The sequence below is a fragment of the Lepidochelys kempii genome, chromosome 2 (genome assembly GCF_965140285.1).
Source record: "Lepidochelys kempii isolate rLepKem1 chromosome 2, rLepKem1.hap1, whole genome shotgun sequence".
Taxonomy (NCBI): domain Eukaryota; kingdom Metazoa; phylum Chordata; order Testudines; family Cheloniidae; genus Lepidochelys; species Lepidochelys kempii.
In genome coordinates this window covers 68,718,642-68,733,154 of record NC_136381.1, presented here as the reverse complement: position 1 = coordinate 68,733,154, position 14,513 = coordinate 68,718,642, and the positions used below count along the sequence as shown (strand labels likewise).

General features: G+C 41.6%; 1 protein-coding gene and 1 long non-coding RNA gene across 4 annotated transcripts in view; one reads left to right on the top strand and one right to left on the bottom strand.

Annotated features, from left to right (window-relative positions):
* LOC144930199 (uncharacterized) overlaps nucleotides 1-14,513 on the top strand; it is a 140,516-nt gene that overhangs the window by 63,376 nt on the left and 62,627 nt on the right. Inside the window, exon 5 of one of the 3 annotated variants that reach the window (XR_013635304.1) lies at nucleotides 4,948-5,319. The exons of 1 other annotated variant lie outside the window; for it this stretch is intronic. This is a non-coding gene — a long non-coding RNA (uncharacterized LOC144930199). Of the gene's footprint in view, nucleotides 1-523; nucleotides 1,580-4,947; nucleotides 5,320-14,513 lie in introns of those variants that run through there. One more of the 3 variants, XR_013635302.1, reaches the window with a different exon arrangement.
* Nucleotides 1-14,513, bottom strand: part of LOC140906701 (DGAT1/2-independent enzyme synthesizing storage lipids) — a 65,505-nt gene that overhangs the window by 40,965 nt on the left and 10,027 nt on the right. Inside the window, exon 3 of the mRNA XM_073331145.1 lies at nucleotides 2,093-2,257. Within this exon, the coding sequence (XP_073187246.1) occupies nucleotides 2,093-2,257 (165 nt within the window). The remainder of the gene's footprint in view (nucleotides 1-2,092; nucleotides 2,258-14,513) is intronic.

The window sequence follows — 14,513 nt, the reverse complement described above, 5'->3', positions numbered from 1 at the left end:
CTGTCTTGCACTCACAGCACAGGGTCTCTGGTCACAGAAAAAGACAAAATTTCATATAAATCTTCTAGAGCTCAGGGCAATTCAATGGGCCTGAGAAGCCGAAATGGGCCTGAAAAGCTGAAATAGTATTAGGCAATACCACAGCAGATTATTTTATAAAGAAGCAGGGAGGAGCTCATTCTTACCAGCTGCGCAAGGAAGCGACTATGTTACAGGAATGGTGTATAACACACAACAAAACCCCAATTGCAATTCATTTAGCAGGAAAGGACAAACTCTTAGTGGATCATCTAAGCAGGATTAATATAGACTCACATGAATGGTCCCAAAAATGTCAGTGGCGTGAGATATTTTTCTTCAATGGGGTCACCTGCACGTATATTTATTTGCCACCAGGAAAAACACAAAATGCCAAAGGTAATGGTTAAGAGCAGGAAAGGATTGTTTCTTAATTTCAGATGCATTCTTGATACTGTGGACTCAAGGGCTACTGTAAAAATTTCCTTCTTTTCCACTTGTGTAGAAAATGGTATCCAGATAAAGCAGGAAAAGGCAAGGATTATTCTGCTCACCCTGGCATGGCTCCAGCAACAGTGGTTCCCAATTATGCTCCGCTTCTCAGCAAGAAATTTCAAGACCCTTCCTGTCTCTCTAGATTCATTAACCCAGCAGAATGGCTGGATTTACCACCCAGACCCAAGCTTCCTTCACCTAACAGCATGAACAATAGATTTTTAAGTGACTTGGAATTGTCTCTCTCGACCAATGTGCACCTTGTTTTAATGAACTCTAGAAAAGAAGACAACTAGTAAATGCTGTCCATAGGCTTGCAACCCAACAGGACCCAACTACAGCGGTTGAGTTTAGGTCAGGTCAGAAAACAACCCAGTCCTCTAGGAGTCAGGTCAGGTAAGCTCTTATCACCTCCGCCTGCCTGTGATGTCAGCACAGTGGCGGCTGCATGCCCCACTCCTGCCAGCCGCCATCACCCCCCTGTCTCAGTGTGCAGTGGAGTGAGTATGATGACAAATCGCTGCACACACAGCACAGTGAGGCTGCAGTGACCAGTAGGAGTGAGGCACGCCACCTCTGCTCCCCAACCCCACAAGCAGGAGGAGGCTGGAGATTGATCATGGGCACAGGATGCAGGGAGCACCACGAGACTGAGACCCAAGGATGAGGCAGCGGCGGTGGCATTGACACAGGACAATTGCTGGACATTGCTAGAGAAAAGCTTTCCAAACTCCTATGCAGAGGGCGCAAGTGCACCATATGTGGGATCCACATGGCCAGGAGCTCAAAGAACTTTTAGATATAATGAACTTCAGAAGGCCTTAGAGCAGAGGTGGGCAAACTACAGTCTGCGGGAGGACCATCCTGCCCAGCCCCTGAGCTCCTAGGCGGGGAAGCTAGTCCCCAGCCCCTCCCCTGCTGTCACCCCTCCCACACAGCTATGCCGCCGTGCAAGCAGTGCTCTGGGCGGTGGGGCTGTGTGCTCCTGCAGGGCAGAGCAGCATCGTGTATAGCTCTGACCGGGCGGCACAGCTGCCAGACATGCTGCTCTGAGCAGCATGGTAAAGGGGCTGGGGTCAGGGGGTTGGATAAGGGGCAGGGGTTTCAGGAGACAGGGAGCAGGGGGCAGTTGGATGGGGCGGAGGTTTGGGGTGGGGCAGGGGACGGTGTCCCAGAGGGCGGTTAGGGGCGGGGGTCCCGGGAAGAGGCGGTCAGGGGACGGGGGGGGGGGTTAGATGGGTGAGGGGTTCTCAGGGGGGCAGTCAAGGGGCAGGAAGTGGGGGGGGTTGGATAGGGGGCGGGGACTAGGCTGTTTGGGAAAGCACAGCCTTCTTTACCCAGCCCTCCATAGAGTTTCGCACCCCGATGTGGCTCTCGGGCCAAAAAGTTTGCCCACCCCTGCCTTAGAGTTTCTCAAATGCTTGAAATTATACTATTTTCTGTAGTGCATACTTGGAAAGCATTTTGTTTGAGTCTTAATATTTGTAATAAGCTATTTATGTCTAGTATTGTGGTATAGACTTGTGTCTCTGAATTTAAGGTATTTCTAACCCTCTCATTTACAATAAAAGTACTTTACCTGGTATCAAATACAAGAGATGTTCAACTACTGAATAGGAGACTCTGCCATTCTGTATATAGAGATTACAGACAAAGAAGTGGTAGTCTACAGAAGTGGCTCCATGGTAATAAACAATAAGCCCCGGTCCTTCTGGTATTTTTTCTATGCCATGAACTTCATAACCTGTCAAGAATACAAAGTAAAATAGTTTCAATATTAGCTTTTTATAAGTCATGCTGTGATTTAACATAAAGCTACTCACTACAGGAAACTCCTTCCTGTATATGGGGAAGATGTTCTAGGAGTCAATTTTAGGACATCCAATGTTAGTCAAGAAGTGATTAGCATAACAATTAACTCTTGGCTCTGACAGTCAAACATTTCACTTCACAGTTAAAAATGCAGTGAGAAAATGGCAGCCTTATTTTTGATCTCATGCATCACTGCATCATACGTCAGCTCACAGAGGCCTAAAGTACTGGTGCAGTTTTGAGTCAGTGTTATTATTTATTATTTTTGTAATTGTGGCCATGATTTAAAAGAAGTCAGGAATTGCGGGGGGGGAGGGTTTGTCTAGCTTGATGGGTTTTTTGTTTGTCACAGTTGGGTAGTTAACAACCAATCAATCTACAGAAGTTTGAGCACCAGGTCAGCGGAATGACCGTCCGTTAATTTTCCAGGCTTTTATATGTTAAAAGTCCTAAAAACTAAAAATATTTTCAAACAAGGGAATAGTTAGGGAAAGACACATATATATGGTATGTCTACACTGCACAGTTGTCACCAAAACTTTTGTCTTTCGCGGGTACTTAAAAAAGCTCCCCCACAAAAGACAAATGTTTTGCTGACGCAAGCGGCAGTGTGAACATGGCTTCTGCTGACAAAGCTTATGCCGCTCGCAGGGCTGGAAGTATTTTGTCAGCAAAAGTGCCGACAAAATACCACAAAAGAGCATTCACAGCCTTGTCTCTAAAAGATGTGTAGTGTAGACAAGCCCATAGATGGGATTAAAAAAATATGAAGTGGGGAGGGGGGAAATTATCTAGAATTTGGAGGTGCAATCCATGAGTGAAAGGAACCTCAAAACCCAATATAAAACCATGAAGCCACTGCTCATTGAAGAGTATGTTAAGGACTGAAACAGTAATAAAACAATAGAAAAATCACCAAATAATTAGAATGATCTGTAGGGTCAGAAATGCAAAGAAAGGCCTAGTTAATTGAAAAATACAATTTTTTGTGAACTAACTTTAAACAGTTTAACTTGACTTAACAATGTACTATCTCAAATATTGACTTTGGAGATGCTGGGTTATTTCCTCCTGCCTCAGTCTGATAGCTGAGAGGTCAGTGTGACAATCAGAGATATGTGAAGGGCCATGGTTTTCCTCTAAACCTTCTCAGTTGTTTCTCAGCCATTTTTATGAGTCCAGACAGGCCTAGTGTAGGGAGCTACATTAGAGGAGGTCTGGTACAGTGTGGAGGAGCTCAGTATTTTTGTAGTCTACTCACTGGAAGGCAGAGTGAGAATGCAGAGCTAAGAAGGGGCTTGAGATCATCTAGACTCAACTGGCTTTCAAAAATTCAGTAATCTCATTGGTCATGTCCAGTATGACCTAACAAAACCCATCGAGTTAGAGACTGCCCTTGTTCACTCAGAGACAGCGAGGCTATAGGGAAGAATATTCTTGGTAAATCAGATTTTAAAATGATAAATTTCAGTGACTGAGTGAAACACAGTCAATAATAGCTCAGATGCAAATCCTGATCAGCACAATAAAAGTGAGCTGATTTGAAAACTGCTTATCAAATCTACCCCATCAGAAAGAATCTACAGTGTTGTTTTCTGTGATGGGTTCCCGCTCCCTTGGGGAGCCACCTGGAATTGGGGTACCACTGAGCCCCCCTGATCCACCAGCCTGGGCTCCCTCTCACACTGTGCTGCTGTGACAAGTTGCTAAGCTTTCCAAGCTTGCTCTTTCAATCAGCATACACACAGGTAGGGAGGGACACACCCAACTGTAGTAACATGCAAACAGGCTCTCTGACCAGCTCCTGCATAGAAAGGCTAAACAGCTAGCGCACATCCCAGTTCCTAAGGCAGGCACCTCCCTTTGGAGGGTAAACCCAAAATTATACCATCTTGTGCTGCACAGGGAACTGTACAGCTTAAGCTCATGAAACCTCCCTCAGTGTGGAGGAGTCTTAATAATTTTAATATTTCATCATATGGAAGCTTTTCCATGGCTTTAGTCATCTGCGGTGTCCTTCTTTGGGCCTATTCTGTTTCTGCTTTATTATTTTTGAGAAGAAGAAGTGGATGGAATTGAACTTCATATTCAAAATGAGAGTATGCCATCCAGTGTGGGAACATTGCACATCTATTTCTGTCCAGATGTCCAGAGTGACACCTTTTTCTTCACTAGTTACAGTTTATTTAGAAATCTTTCATGTAGTTCAACTTCTGCATTTGTTTATGCAGAACTCTCCATTCTGGTCTTACATGGGCTAGTGCTTAAGTGACTGTGGTAATGGCTCAGGTAGGGGGACAAGAAATGGTGTTGGTGGACTCAATACCTTATAGAATTGGCATAAAGGAGCAGCAGGAAGGGTTGGATCACATATATATTATATTAAATAATACAAATATATTCAAATTAAATTGTTTGTTTAGCATATGCAGGGATCAGTAGCAAGAATTGCACAGAAGGAAGATATCAAATAATAAATCAACTGTAAATTCAGAAAAAGGAGGAAAAAAGAGGTCTGCACACAAAAACAATCCTAACTAAAAGCCCTCATATCTCAAAATTTAAAAATCTGCAAAGAAAAAACCTTTAGTTATACACACTAATTTTCATTGTTTTGATAAGGGTCTGTACGTCCTTCTTGACTTTCTGGATGACGGATGTGGAGAGAATATTTTGCTGAGATCCAAGAAGTCATTTAAAGCTCTGTCTAGAGATGCTCCAAACAATAAGGTATCATCAAAGTGTGCTTGGATGAGGATGCTCCTCATTGTAGGATCTTTATCTGGTACTGCCCACCATGTGCTTTTAGATTCCAGAATTTTACTTTGGAGACAATCAGCCACGAATCTGGAAACAGCACAGACCAAGCTGTATAACAACGCTGGGAGTTCTCTTTGATTGCCTTCTGTCATTTTTCTGGGGTGGAGGTTCTTAGCTGATTACTTCTTCTGGGGTTGGATGAGGAGTGAGATAGAGGGCAGTGCAGACTATGGCTATGCGTACAAAGGCAGCTCTCAGAACAAGAAAGGAGGATCCAAAAATGTCATCTGAGAACACACTTTCAAATTTTCAGCCATTGACTCATGAACTCCAGTAGACTTCCTGCTGCATCAGCTGAGGTGTAGGAAGGAAAAGTTGGTCTTTGAAACTGAAGAAAATGCATAAGCATCAAGTCCTATTGCACTTGGTATCACTTTAGTAAAGTTCAGTTGATGGACCTTTGATTTAGTTAACCCAAGTCTTCTGGGTTATTTAGACAGGAAAAGAAAGCTTTTGGTTTCCCTCAGGCTCCAGGGGACTGGCCTGACTGGGCCCAGGGACTTTGTTTGCTGACTCTAATTTGGGGAGCTCTGAGGTAGGGCCCTGAGGTCCCCCATTATGAACTTTGTTAAAAAGACTGTTACTTCCCTGATCTTCTTGAAGAAGACATATGTGTTTTATTAATTTGTTTTGACTTCCCCTGTCTTGAATCCTTTACGCAGTAGCTTATAAAAGATCTGGTCTGTTCTGTGTCCTATTCCAACTGGCTGCAGATGAGTTTCACAGTGTCCTACCCAGACTCTGTTTCGAAAGACAGTTCCAACACCACATCGTGTAGGCAATTCACTCCAAGTGCCAGCAGAAGGTATAGCCAATTCACAAAAATAAATATGCTAGAGGAACATTTGGTAGCAGCCTCCCAACAGTGGGGAGCAGGCAGGATAACCCAGCTATAATGGCCGGAGTAGTAGATCTTTGTGTATGAGAAATGCTGTTTTTCAAGGAGCATCTACCTATTTTATTCCAAACAAAGAGACCAGGGATACCTCCTTTCATTAGTGATCTTTACTTTAAAAAAAGATTAACCAAGGATTTTTTTAAAAAAATATTGAATGCTCAATGCTTTTTTCACCTCGGCCTTCACAGAGAAGGGCAGCTCCCACACTGCTGTCCTGGGCAACACAGCATGTGGAGGAGGTAAGCAGCCCTCAGTGGTGAAAGAACAGGTTAAGGACTATTTAGAAAAACTAGACATGCAGAAATCCATGGGTCCAGATCTAATGCACTGAGGGTGCTGAGGGAATTGGCTGATGTGATTGCAGAGCCATTGGCCATTATCTTTGAAAACTCGTGGCGATCGGGGGCGGTCCCGGACGATTGGAAAAAGGCAAATATAGTGTCCATCTTTAAAAAAGGGAAGAAGAAGAACCCGGGGAACTACAGACCGATCAGCATCACCTAAGTCCCTGGAAAATCATGGAGCAGGTCCTCTAGGAAACCATTTTGAAGCACTTGGAGGAGAGGAAGGTGATCAGGAACAGTAAACATGGATTCACCAAGGGCAAGTCATGCCTGACCAACCTGATTGCCTTCTATGATGAGATAACTGCCTCTGTGGATATGGGGAAAGCAGTGGACGTGATATATCTTGACTTTAGCAAAGTTTTTGATACTGTCTCCCACAGTATTCTTGCCAGCAAGTTAAAAAAGCATGGATTGGATGAATGGACTATAAGGTGGATAGAAAGCTGGCTAAATTGTCGGGCTCAACGGGTAGTGATCAATGGCTTGATGTCTAGTTGGCAGCCGGTATCAAGCAGAGTGCCCTAGGGGTCAGTCCTGGGGCCAGTTTTGTTCAACATCTTTATTAATGATCTGGATGATGGGATGGATTGCACCCTCAGCAAGTTTGCAGATGACACTAAGCTGAGGGGAGAGGATAGGATCCAAAGTGACCTACACAAATTGGAGGACTGGGCCAAAAGAAATCTGATGAGGTTCAACAAGGACAAGTGTAGAGTCCTGCTCTTAGGACGGAAGAATCCCATGCACCACTACAGGCTGGGGACCGACTGGCTATGCAGCAGTTCTGCAGAAAAGAACCTGAGATTACAGTGGATGAGAAGCTGGATATGAGTCAGCAGTGTGCCCTTGTTGCCAAGAAGGCCAACGGCATATTGGGCTGCATTAGTAGGAGTATTACCAGCAGATTGAGGGATGTGATTATTTCCCTCTATTCGGCCATATCTGGAGTATTGCGTCCAGTTTTGGACCCCCCACTACAGATAAACTGTGGACAAATTGGAGAGAGTCCAGCAGAGGACAGTGAAAATGATCAGGGGGCTGGGGCACATGACTTATGAGGAGAGGCTGAGGGAACTGGGCTTGTTTAGTCTGCAGAAGAGAAGAGTGAGGGGGGATTTGATAGCAGCCTTCAACTACCTGAAGGGGGGTTCCAAAGAGGATGGAACTCAGCTATTCTCAGTGGTGGCAGATGACAGAACAAGGAACAATGGTCTCAAATTGCAGTGCGGGAGGTCTAGGTTGGATATTAGGAAACACTATTTCACTAGAAGGGTGGTGAAGCACTGGAATGCGTTACCTAGGGAGGTGGTGGAATCTCCATCCTTAGAGGTTTTTAAGGCCTGGCTTGACAAAGCCCTGGCTGGGATGATTTAGTTGGTGTTGGTCCTGCTTTGAGCAGGGGGTTGGACTAGATGACCTCGTGAGGTCTCTTCCAATCCTAATCTTCTGTGACTCTATGATTTTATTAATACAAAATAATATTTAAGGATTTAAATTACTAACAGAATAGACATACCACTTTAAATTTACAAAAAGTACATGTTTTAAAATATAGTAGGGCTGTCAAACGATTAAAAAAATCAATCGTGATTAATCTCAAGATTTAAAAAATCATGATGAATCACAGTTTTAATCACACAATTAAACAATAACAGAATACCATTTATTTATATATTTTTGAATGTTTTCTACATTTTAAAATATATTGATTTCAGTTACAACACAGAATACAAAGTGTACAGTGCTCACTTTCTATTTATTTTTTTGATAAATATTTGCACCATAAAAAACAAAATAAATAGTATTTTTCAATTCACCTAATATAAGTTCTGTAGTGCAATCTCTTTATTGTGAAAATAAAACTTAGAAATATAGATTTTTTTAACATAACTGCACTAAAAAATAAAATAGTATAAAACTTTAGAGCCAACAAGTCCTTCTTGTGGACCATGGTGTCAGAAGTCTTAAAAGACCAACACTCCACGTCGGAAACTACAGAACCTGAATCACAAAAAAGAAAATCAACTTTCTGTTGCTGACATCTGACTCAGATGATGAAAATGAACGTGTGTCAGTCCACACTGCTTTGGATCATTATTGAGCAGAACCCATCAACAGCTACAACAGTGCCATGTGAACGCCATCAGGTGACATTGTAAATAAGAAGCAGGCAGCATTATCTCCCATAAATGTAAACAAACATTTTTGTCTTAGCGATTGGCTGAACAAGACGTAAGACTGGGTGGACTTGTAGGCGCTAAAGTTTTACATTGTTTGTTTTTGAGTGCAGTTATGTAACAAAAAAAATCTACATGTGAAAGTTGCACTTTCACAATCAAGAGATTGCACTACAGGACTTGTATAAGGTGAATTGAAAAATACTATTTTTTGGCACATATTTACATTAAAAAGATAATAAAAATAATAATATAAAGTGAGCACTGTACACTTTGTCTTCTGTGTTGTAATTGAAATCAATATATATGAAAATGTAGAAAACATCCAAAAATATTTATAATAAATTTAAATTGGTATTCTATTGTAAAACAGTGCAATTAAAACTGTGATTAATTGCGATTACTTTTTTTTAATCAAGTTAATTTGTTCTGAGCTAATCGCTTGATTAATTAACTGCAATTAATTGACAGCCCTAAAATATAGTGATCAGTCAAGTATCTGCCAAAAGCTGGTTGGTTTAACAAAAGATGGCCTTTTAATAAAAGAAATACTCCAAGGGTGGGGATATTTTAAGGCTGTTTTCTTGAGACAGGAGGTTGCCTAATAAAGGAACACACTCTACGCCGGAAGTTTTGCTTGTTTTAACATACCAAGAGTAGGTTCAAAGTCCTGCATTTCTCCTGCAAAAGCAGACAGCACCTCAAGAGTTCTTTAAATATTTCAGTTCCCTTTTCTGCTGTAGGTGTTTTCTGCTGTAGGTGTTTGCAATGTTACAAACACTGCAGAAGAAATATACAACATTGAGCTGAGTTCCAGATGGGTATATGGAATAAGAAGTGATTTTTCAGCTATGTTAATTTACATTGTATTTGCATATATTTAGTTATTGGTTTAGAATCTCAACTATTCCCTTGGATTTGATAAATAAAAAAAAGCATCTCCGTTCATCCTAAAGTGCCATTCTAGTCCAAAAAAAACTATATAAAAATGGCAGCTTCTAACTCGTAAATTCAAAGTAGAAATAAGGAATAAGTGACTCAGGGGCTTTCCAGTCTGTTTATTAATAATCTAAGTGCTGGTCTATACACAAAGTTTAAATCAAAATAATTAAATCTGCTTCATTTCACACCTTTTGTTGTTTTCGTGCAAGTTCCTATGTGGATACCCTTATTCCAGAATAAGAGCATCCACACACAGATTTGCAACAAAAATAATAAAAGCCAAGTTTGATATTTTAGTGCAACTTTGTGTGTAAACCAGCCCTACATTTTCATTTACAAAAGAAAATATTCTGGCACTTATTGTTGCAAATAACATGACAAGTGTTATATTCCCAAATCTGTAGACAAACAACGTGAAGTAATAGGCATTAACTGTCAAAAGTCCAAATCCTGGCCCTAGCCACAACTATATATAAATAACATGGTAAATTTATAAGGAAGGTCCTCATAGATTGAGAAGTGAGGGGAAGAAATCATCCTTTCACCTCCATCAGATCTTCCTGAGGCAGCAAAGCTTCTCTTTAGCTGTTGCTGAAGCCTCAAGGTTGGAGTTATATTTCTCCAACTATGCCTACTCTGTGTGGGGTGGAATGATCTGTAGATCTTCATCGCAGCTGATATTCAGCCCTACTTCCCCAGTTACTGCTGTGTAGAAGCAAGTCCCTAATTGGCCCCCATGTCTTGCAAATGTTGCATGTTATTTCAACTACTCATACATATTGCCAGGTTCTAAGTAAACTGTGACCACTCAGATAAGAGACCTGAGTATCATATGGACAGCTCAATGAAAACCTCCGTTCAAAGCTCAATAGTGAAAAAAGAAAATGTTAGGCTGCATAAAGAATAAATAGAAAATTATACTGAGAATATTATAATTCCATTGTAGATCAATGGTACATTCACCTAAAATACTATGTTCAAATTTGGTCGTCCTAACAAAAGAGGATATACCAGAGAGAGAAAAGATCCAGAAATAGATGGCAAAAGTATCTGAAGACCTAAAAAAAAACCTACTTCTTAACCCCTCCTCCATGAAGAAGAGACTGAATTGTATAATAGGGTACACAACAAAGATATACAAAATAATTAATTGTATAGGGAAGGTAAATCTTCTATTTACCTTTTCAAAGAGACAGACAGTGAAACTGAAAATAGACATTTTTTAAAGACTGTGCATAATTAGCCTATGGAATTCACTGGAAGAGAATTCTGATCAAGAGCTTAATAGGAATAAAAAATATTGGACATGTGTCACGGTTCCTTCCCCACTCTGAACTCTAGGGTACAGATGTGAGGACCTGCATGAAAGACCCCCCTAAGCTTATTCTTACCAGCTTAAGTGAAAAGCTGCCACCACCAAAGTGTTACATAAAGAACAGGGGAAGTGCCCACTTGGAAACGTCTCCCCACAGAATATCCCCCCCAAGCCCTACACCCCCTTTCCTGGGGAAGGCTTGATAAAAATCCTCACCAATTTGCATAGGTGAACACACACCCAAAGCCTTGGATCTTAAGAACAATGAAAAAAAACAATCAGGTTCTTAAAAGAAGAATTTTAATTAAAGAAAAAGTAAAAGAATCACCTCTGTAAAATCAGGACGGTAAATACCTTACACGGTAATCAGTTTCAAAACATAGAGACTCCCTCTAGGCAAAACCTTAAGTTACAAAAAGATACAAAAACAGGAATATACATTCCATTCAGCACAACTTATTTTATCAGCCATTTAAACAAAACAGAATCGAACGCATCTCTAACTAGATTGCTTACTGACTTTTTACTAGGAGTTCTGACCTGCATTCCTGCTCTGGTTCCAGCTAAAAAACATCACACAGACAGAGCCTTTGTTTCCCCTCCATCCAGCTTTGAAAGTATCTTGTCTCCTCATTGGTCATTTTGGTCAGGTGCCAGTGAGGTTATCTTAGCTTCTTAACCCTTTACAGGTGAAAGGGTTTTGCCTCTGGCCAGGAGAGATTTAAAGGTGTTTACCCTTCCCTTTATATTTATGACAACATGCATCTGCATAAAGAGAACAGCTTACAGTATTATTATACAAGATAGTTTATTATTCCCCAGTAAGGGATATAGACCGATATATACTTAAGGGAATAAGGCAACCATTAACTGATGATCTTAGGAAGAAGTTTTCCCTCTGGGCAGGTTATTTCATAATTATCCATTATAGCACCTTCCTCTGAAACAATTGGTAGTTGCCCCTATCAGAGATGGGCTACTGGATTAGATAAGTAATTAGATATGGCAGTTCCACTTCTTATCCACTACATAGGTTCCCCAAACCTACCCCACCATTGAGAAGCTGAAGTACATTCCGCAACAAAGGTCTTAGACAGTCGTGGGTTGGGTGACATTCAAGGCCAAAGGAATGAAACACTTTTGCCTCTCGCTTCTGTGTGTCTGAGTTTTACCCTTCATAACTAATGTATGTCTGGAAATTCTGGGACGCTTCAGCTCTCCCCTCTTATCCACTCCAAATTTTGTGCACTGTGGCGACAAGTAGGATAAATAGTCTCACCAAACTATACAGGAGATGTATTATTAACAACTCCATTTCAGATGTGATGCACTGGCCTTTTGTGCTGCCACATTGTATCGCAAACTTACATCCAAAATACGTTGCCTACTTTCACTCTGTCATAAATATAAAGGGAAGGGTAAACCCCTTTGAAATCCCTCCTGGCCAGGGGAAAGCTCCTCTCACCTGTAAAGGGTTAAGATGCTAAAGGTAACGTCGCTGGCACCTGACCAAAATGACCAATGAGGAGACAAGATACTTTCAAAAGCTGGGAGGAGGGAGAGAAACAAAGGGTCTGTGTGTCTGTCTATATTCTGTCTTGGCCGGGGATAGACCAGGAATGGAGTCTTAGACCTTTTAGTAAGTAATCTAGCTAGGTACGTGTTAGATTATGATTTCTTTAAATGGCTGAGAAAAGAACTGTGCTGAATAGAATAACTATTTCTGTCTGTGTATCTTTTTTGTAACTTAAGTTTTTGCCTAGAGGGGTTCTCTATGTTTTTGAATCTAATTACCCCGTAAGGTATCTACCATCCTGATTTTACAGGGGGGATTTCTTTATTTCTATTTACTTCTATTTTTATTAAAAGTCTTCTTGTAAGAAAACTGAATGCTTTTTCATTGTTCTCAGATCCAAGGGTTTGGGTCTGTAGTCACCTATGCAAATTGGTGAGGCTTTTTATCCAACATTTCCCAGGAAAGGGGGGGTGCAAGTGTTGGGAGGATTGTTCATTGTTCTTAAGATCCAAGGGTCTGGGTCTGTAGTCACCTAAGCAAATTGGTGAGGCTTTTTACCAAACCTTGTCCAGGAAGTGGGGTGCAAGGTTCTGGGAAGTATTTTGGGGGGAAAGACGCGTCCAAACAGCTCTTCCCCAGTAACCAGTATTAGTTTGGTGGTGGTAGTGGCCAATCCAAGACAAAGGGTGGAATACTACCTTGGGAAAACTACCTTGGGGAAGTTTTGACCTAAGCTGGTAAAGATAAGCTTAGGAGGTTTTTCATGCAGGTCTCCACATCTGTACCCTAGAGTTCAGAGTGGGGGAGGAACCTTGACACACTCCCAAGCAGGGTCAAGTGTATTTCACGCCTGGAGAATCTGATGCAGAATTTACTCCTCTGCACACAATTCTGCTCCAGAATCCCAGCACTCTCTTTTTTTAAATTGTTTCTAACCTATATGGTTGCAGAGAAAACCTTGAAAATTTGAAGTGAGTAAATCAATGCAGTAATGTCTTCAAGAGTCTACAGAGAGTCTGAAACAATACCTGTAAGAGGTGTAAACTGCTCTGCTCATCTCAATCAGGACCCCATGAACTCTGCCTCCTTCCCTCCCCATGAGAGCCAAGGACTGCTGCCTCAGTGCCAGGGACTGGACTAGATGACTTCTTGAGGTCCCTTCCAGCTCTACATCTGTATGATTCTAGGATTCTGAGTGAAAGGAGCCAGAAGTGTGAGCTGGGCTGCCAAGGCATTGCAGCCAAGATCCAATGAAGCCAGCTTCATGCTCCACTTTCATGAGCGTGGACGTTCTGACTCAGGCCACCTTGACAACATCATAGGAGCCAAAGTGTGTGTGTGTGTGTGTGTGTGTGTGTGTGTGTGTGTGTGTACGTACAGGGGGAACGGACAGGAGACATGGAAAATGAAGAGTATTTCCTAGCAATAATACGTTAACATTGGAACAGAATTTAGGGGTTGTTCCCTTCAGAATTTAGTTCCATTGCACATACTGTAGAATTTCAAAATGTTTACCTGAGCACCCACGGAGTCAGCGCCTATGTCTACTACATAAACTTCATCTACTATGCTTGTAATTCCAATTTCAACAAAAAACTCACAATCCATCACGTGTCTGGCAATTCTAAAATTTATAAGACCACACCAGTACTTATGTTCCTTCTCTACAGTACACTTTTTCTTTGAAAATTTCCCACCATTGGTACTATAGGTGAAGCCACATCAGAGATAAGAACAGTGAGACATTTTTACATAAAAGCAAGTGTAGACAGCCCAGGAGTAAAACAGCATCAGCTGTCAAGAGCTCATTACTACCAACTTGGGCTGCATAAGAACCAATAGCTCAGAGCAGTGTTTCCCAACAGGTGTGCTGTGGAATTTTTTGAAAAACTACACATGAGAACAAAAATATCTTCCCTTGTATTTTAGTGTCTGTCATAAATATAAAGGGAAGGGTAAACCCCTTTGAAATCCCTCCTGGCCAGGGGAAAGCTCCTCTCACCTGTAAAGGGTTAAGAAGCTAAAGGTAACCTCGCTGGCACCTGACCAAAATGACCAATGAGGAGACAAGATACTTTCAAAAGCTGGGAGGAGGGAGAGAAACAAAGGGTCTGTGTCTGTCTGTATGCTGTTTTCTGCCAGGGATAGACCAGGAATGGAGCCTTAGAACTTT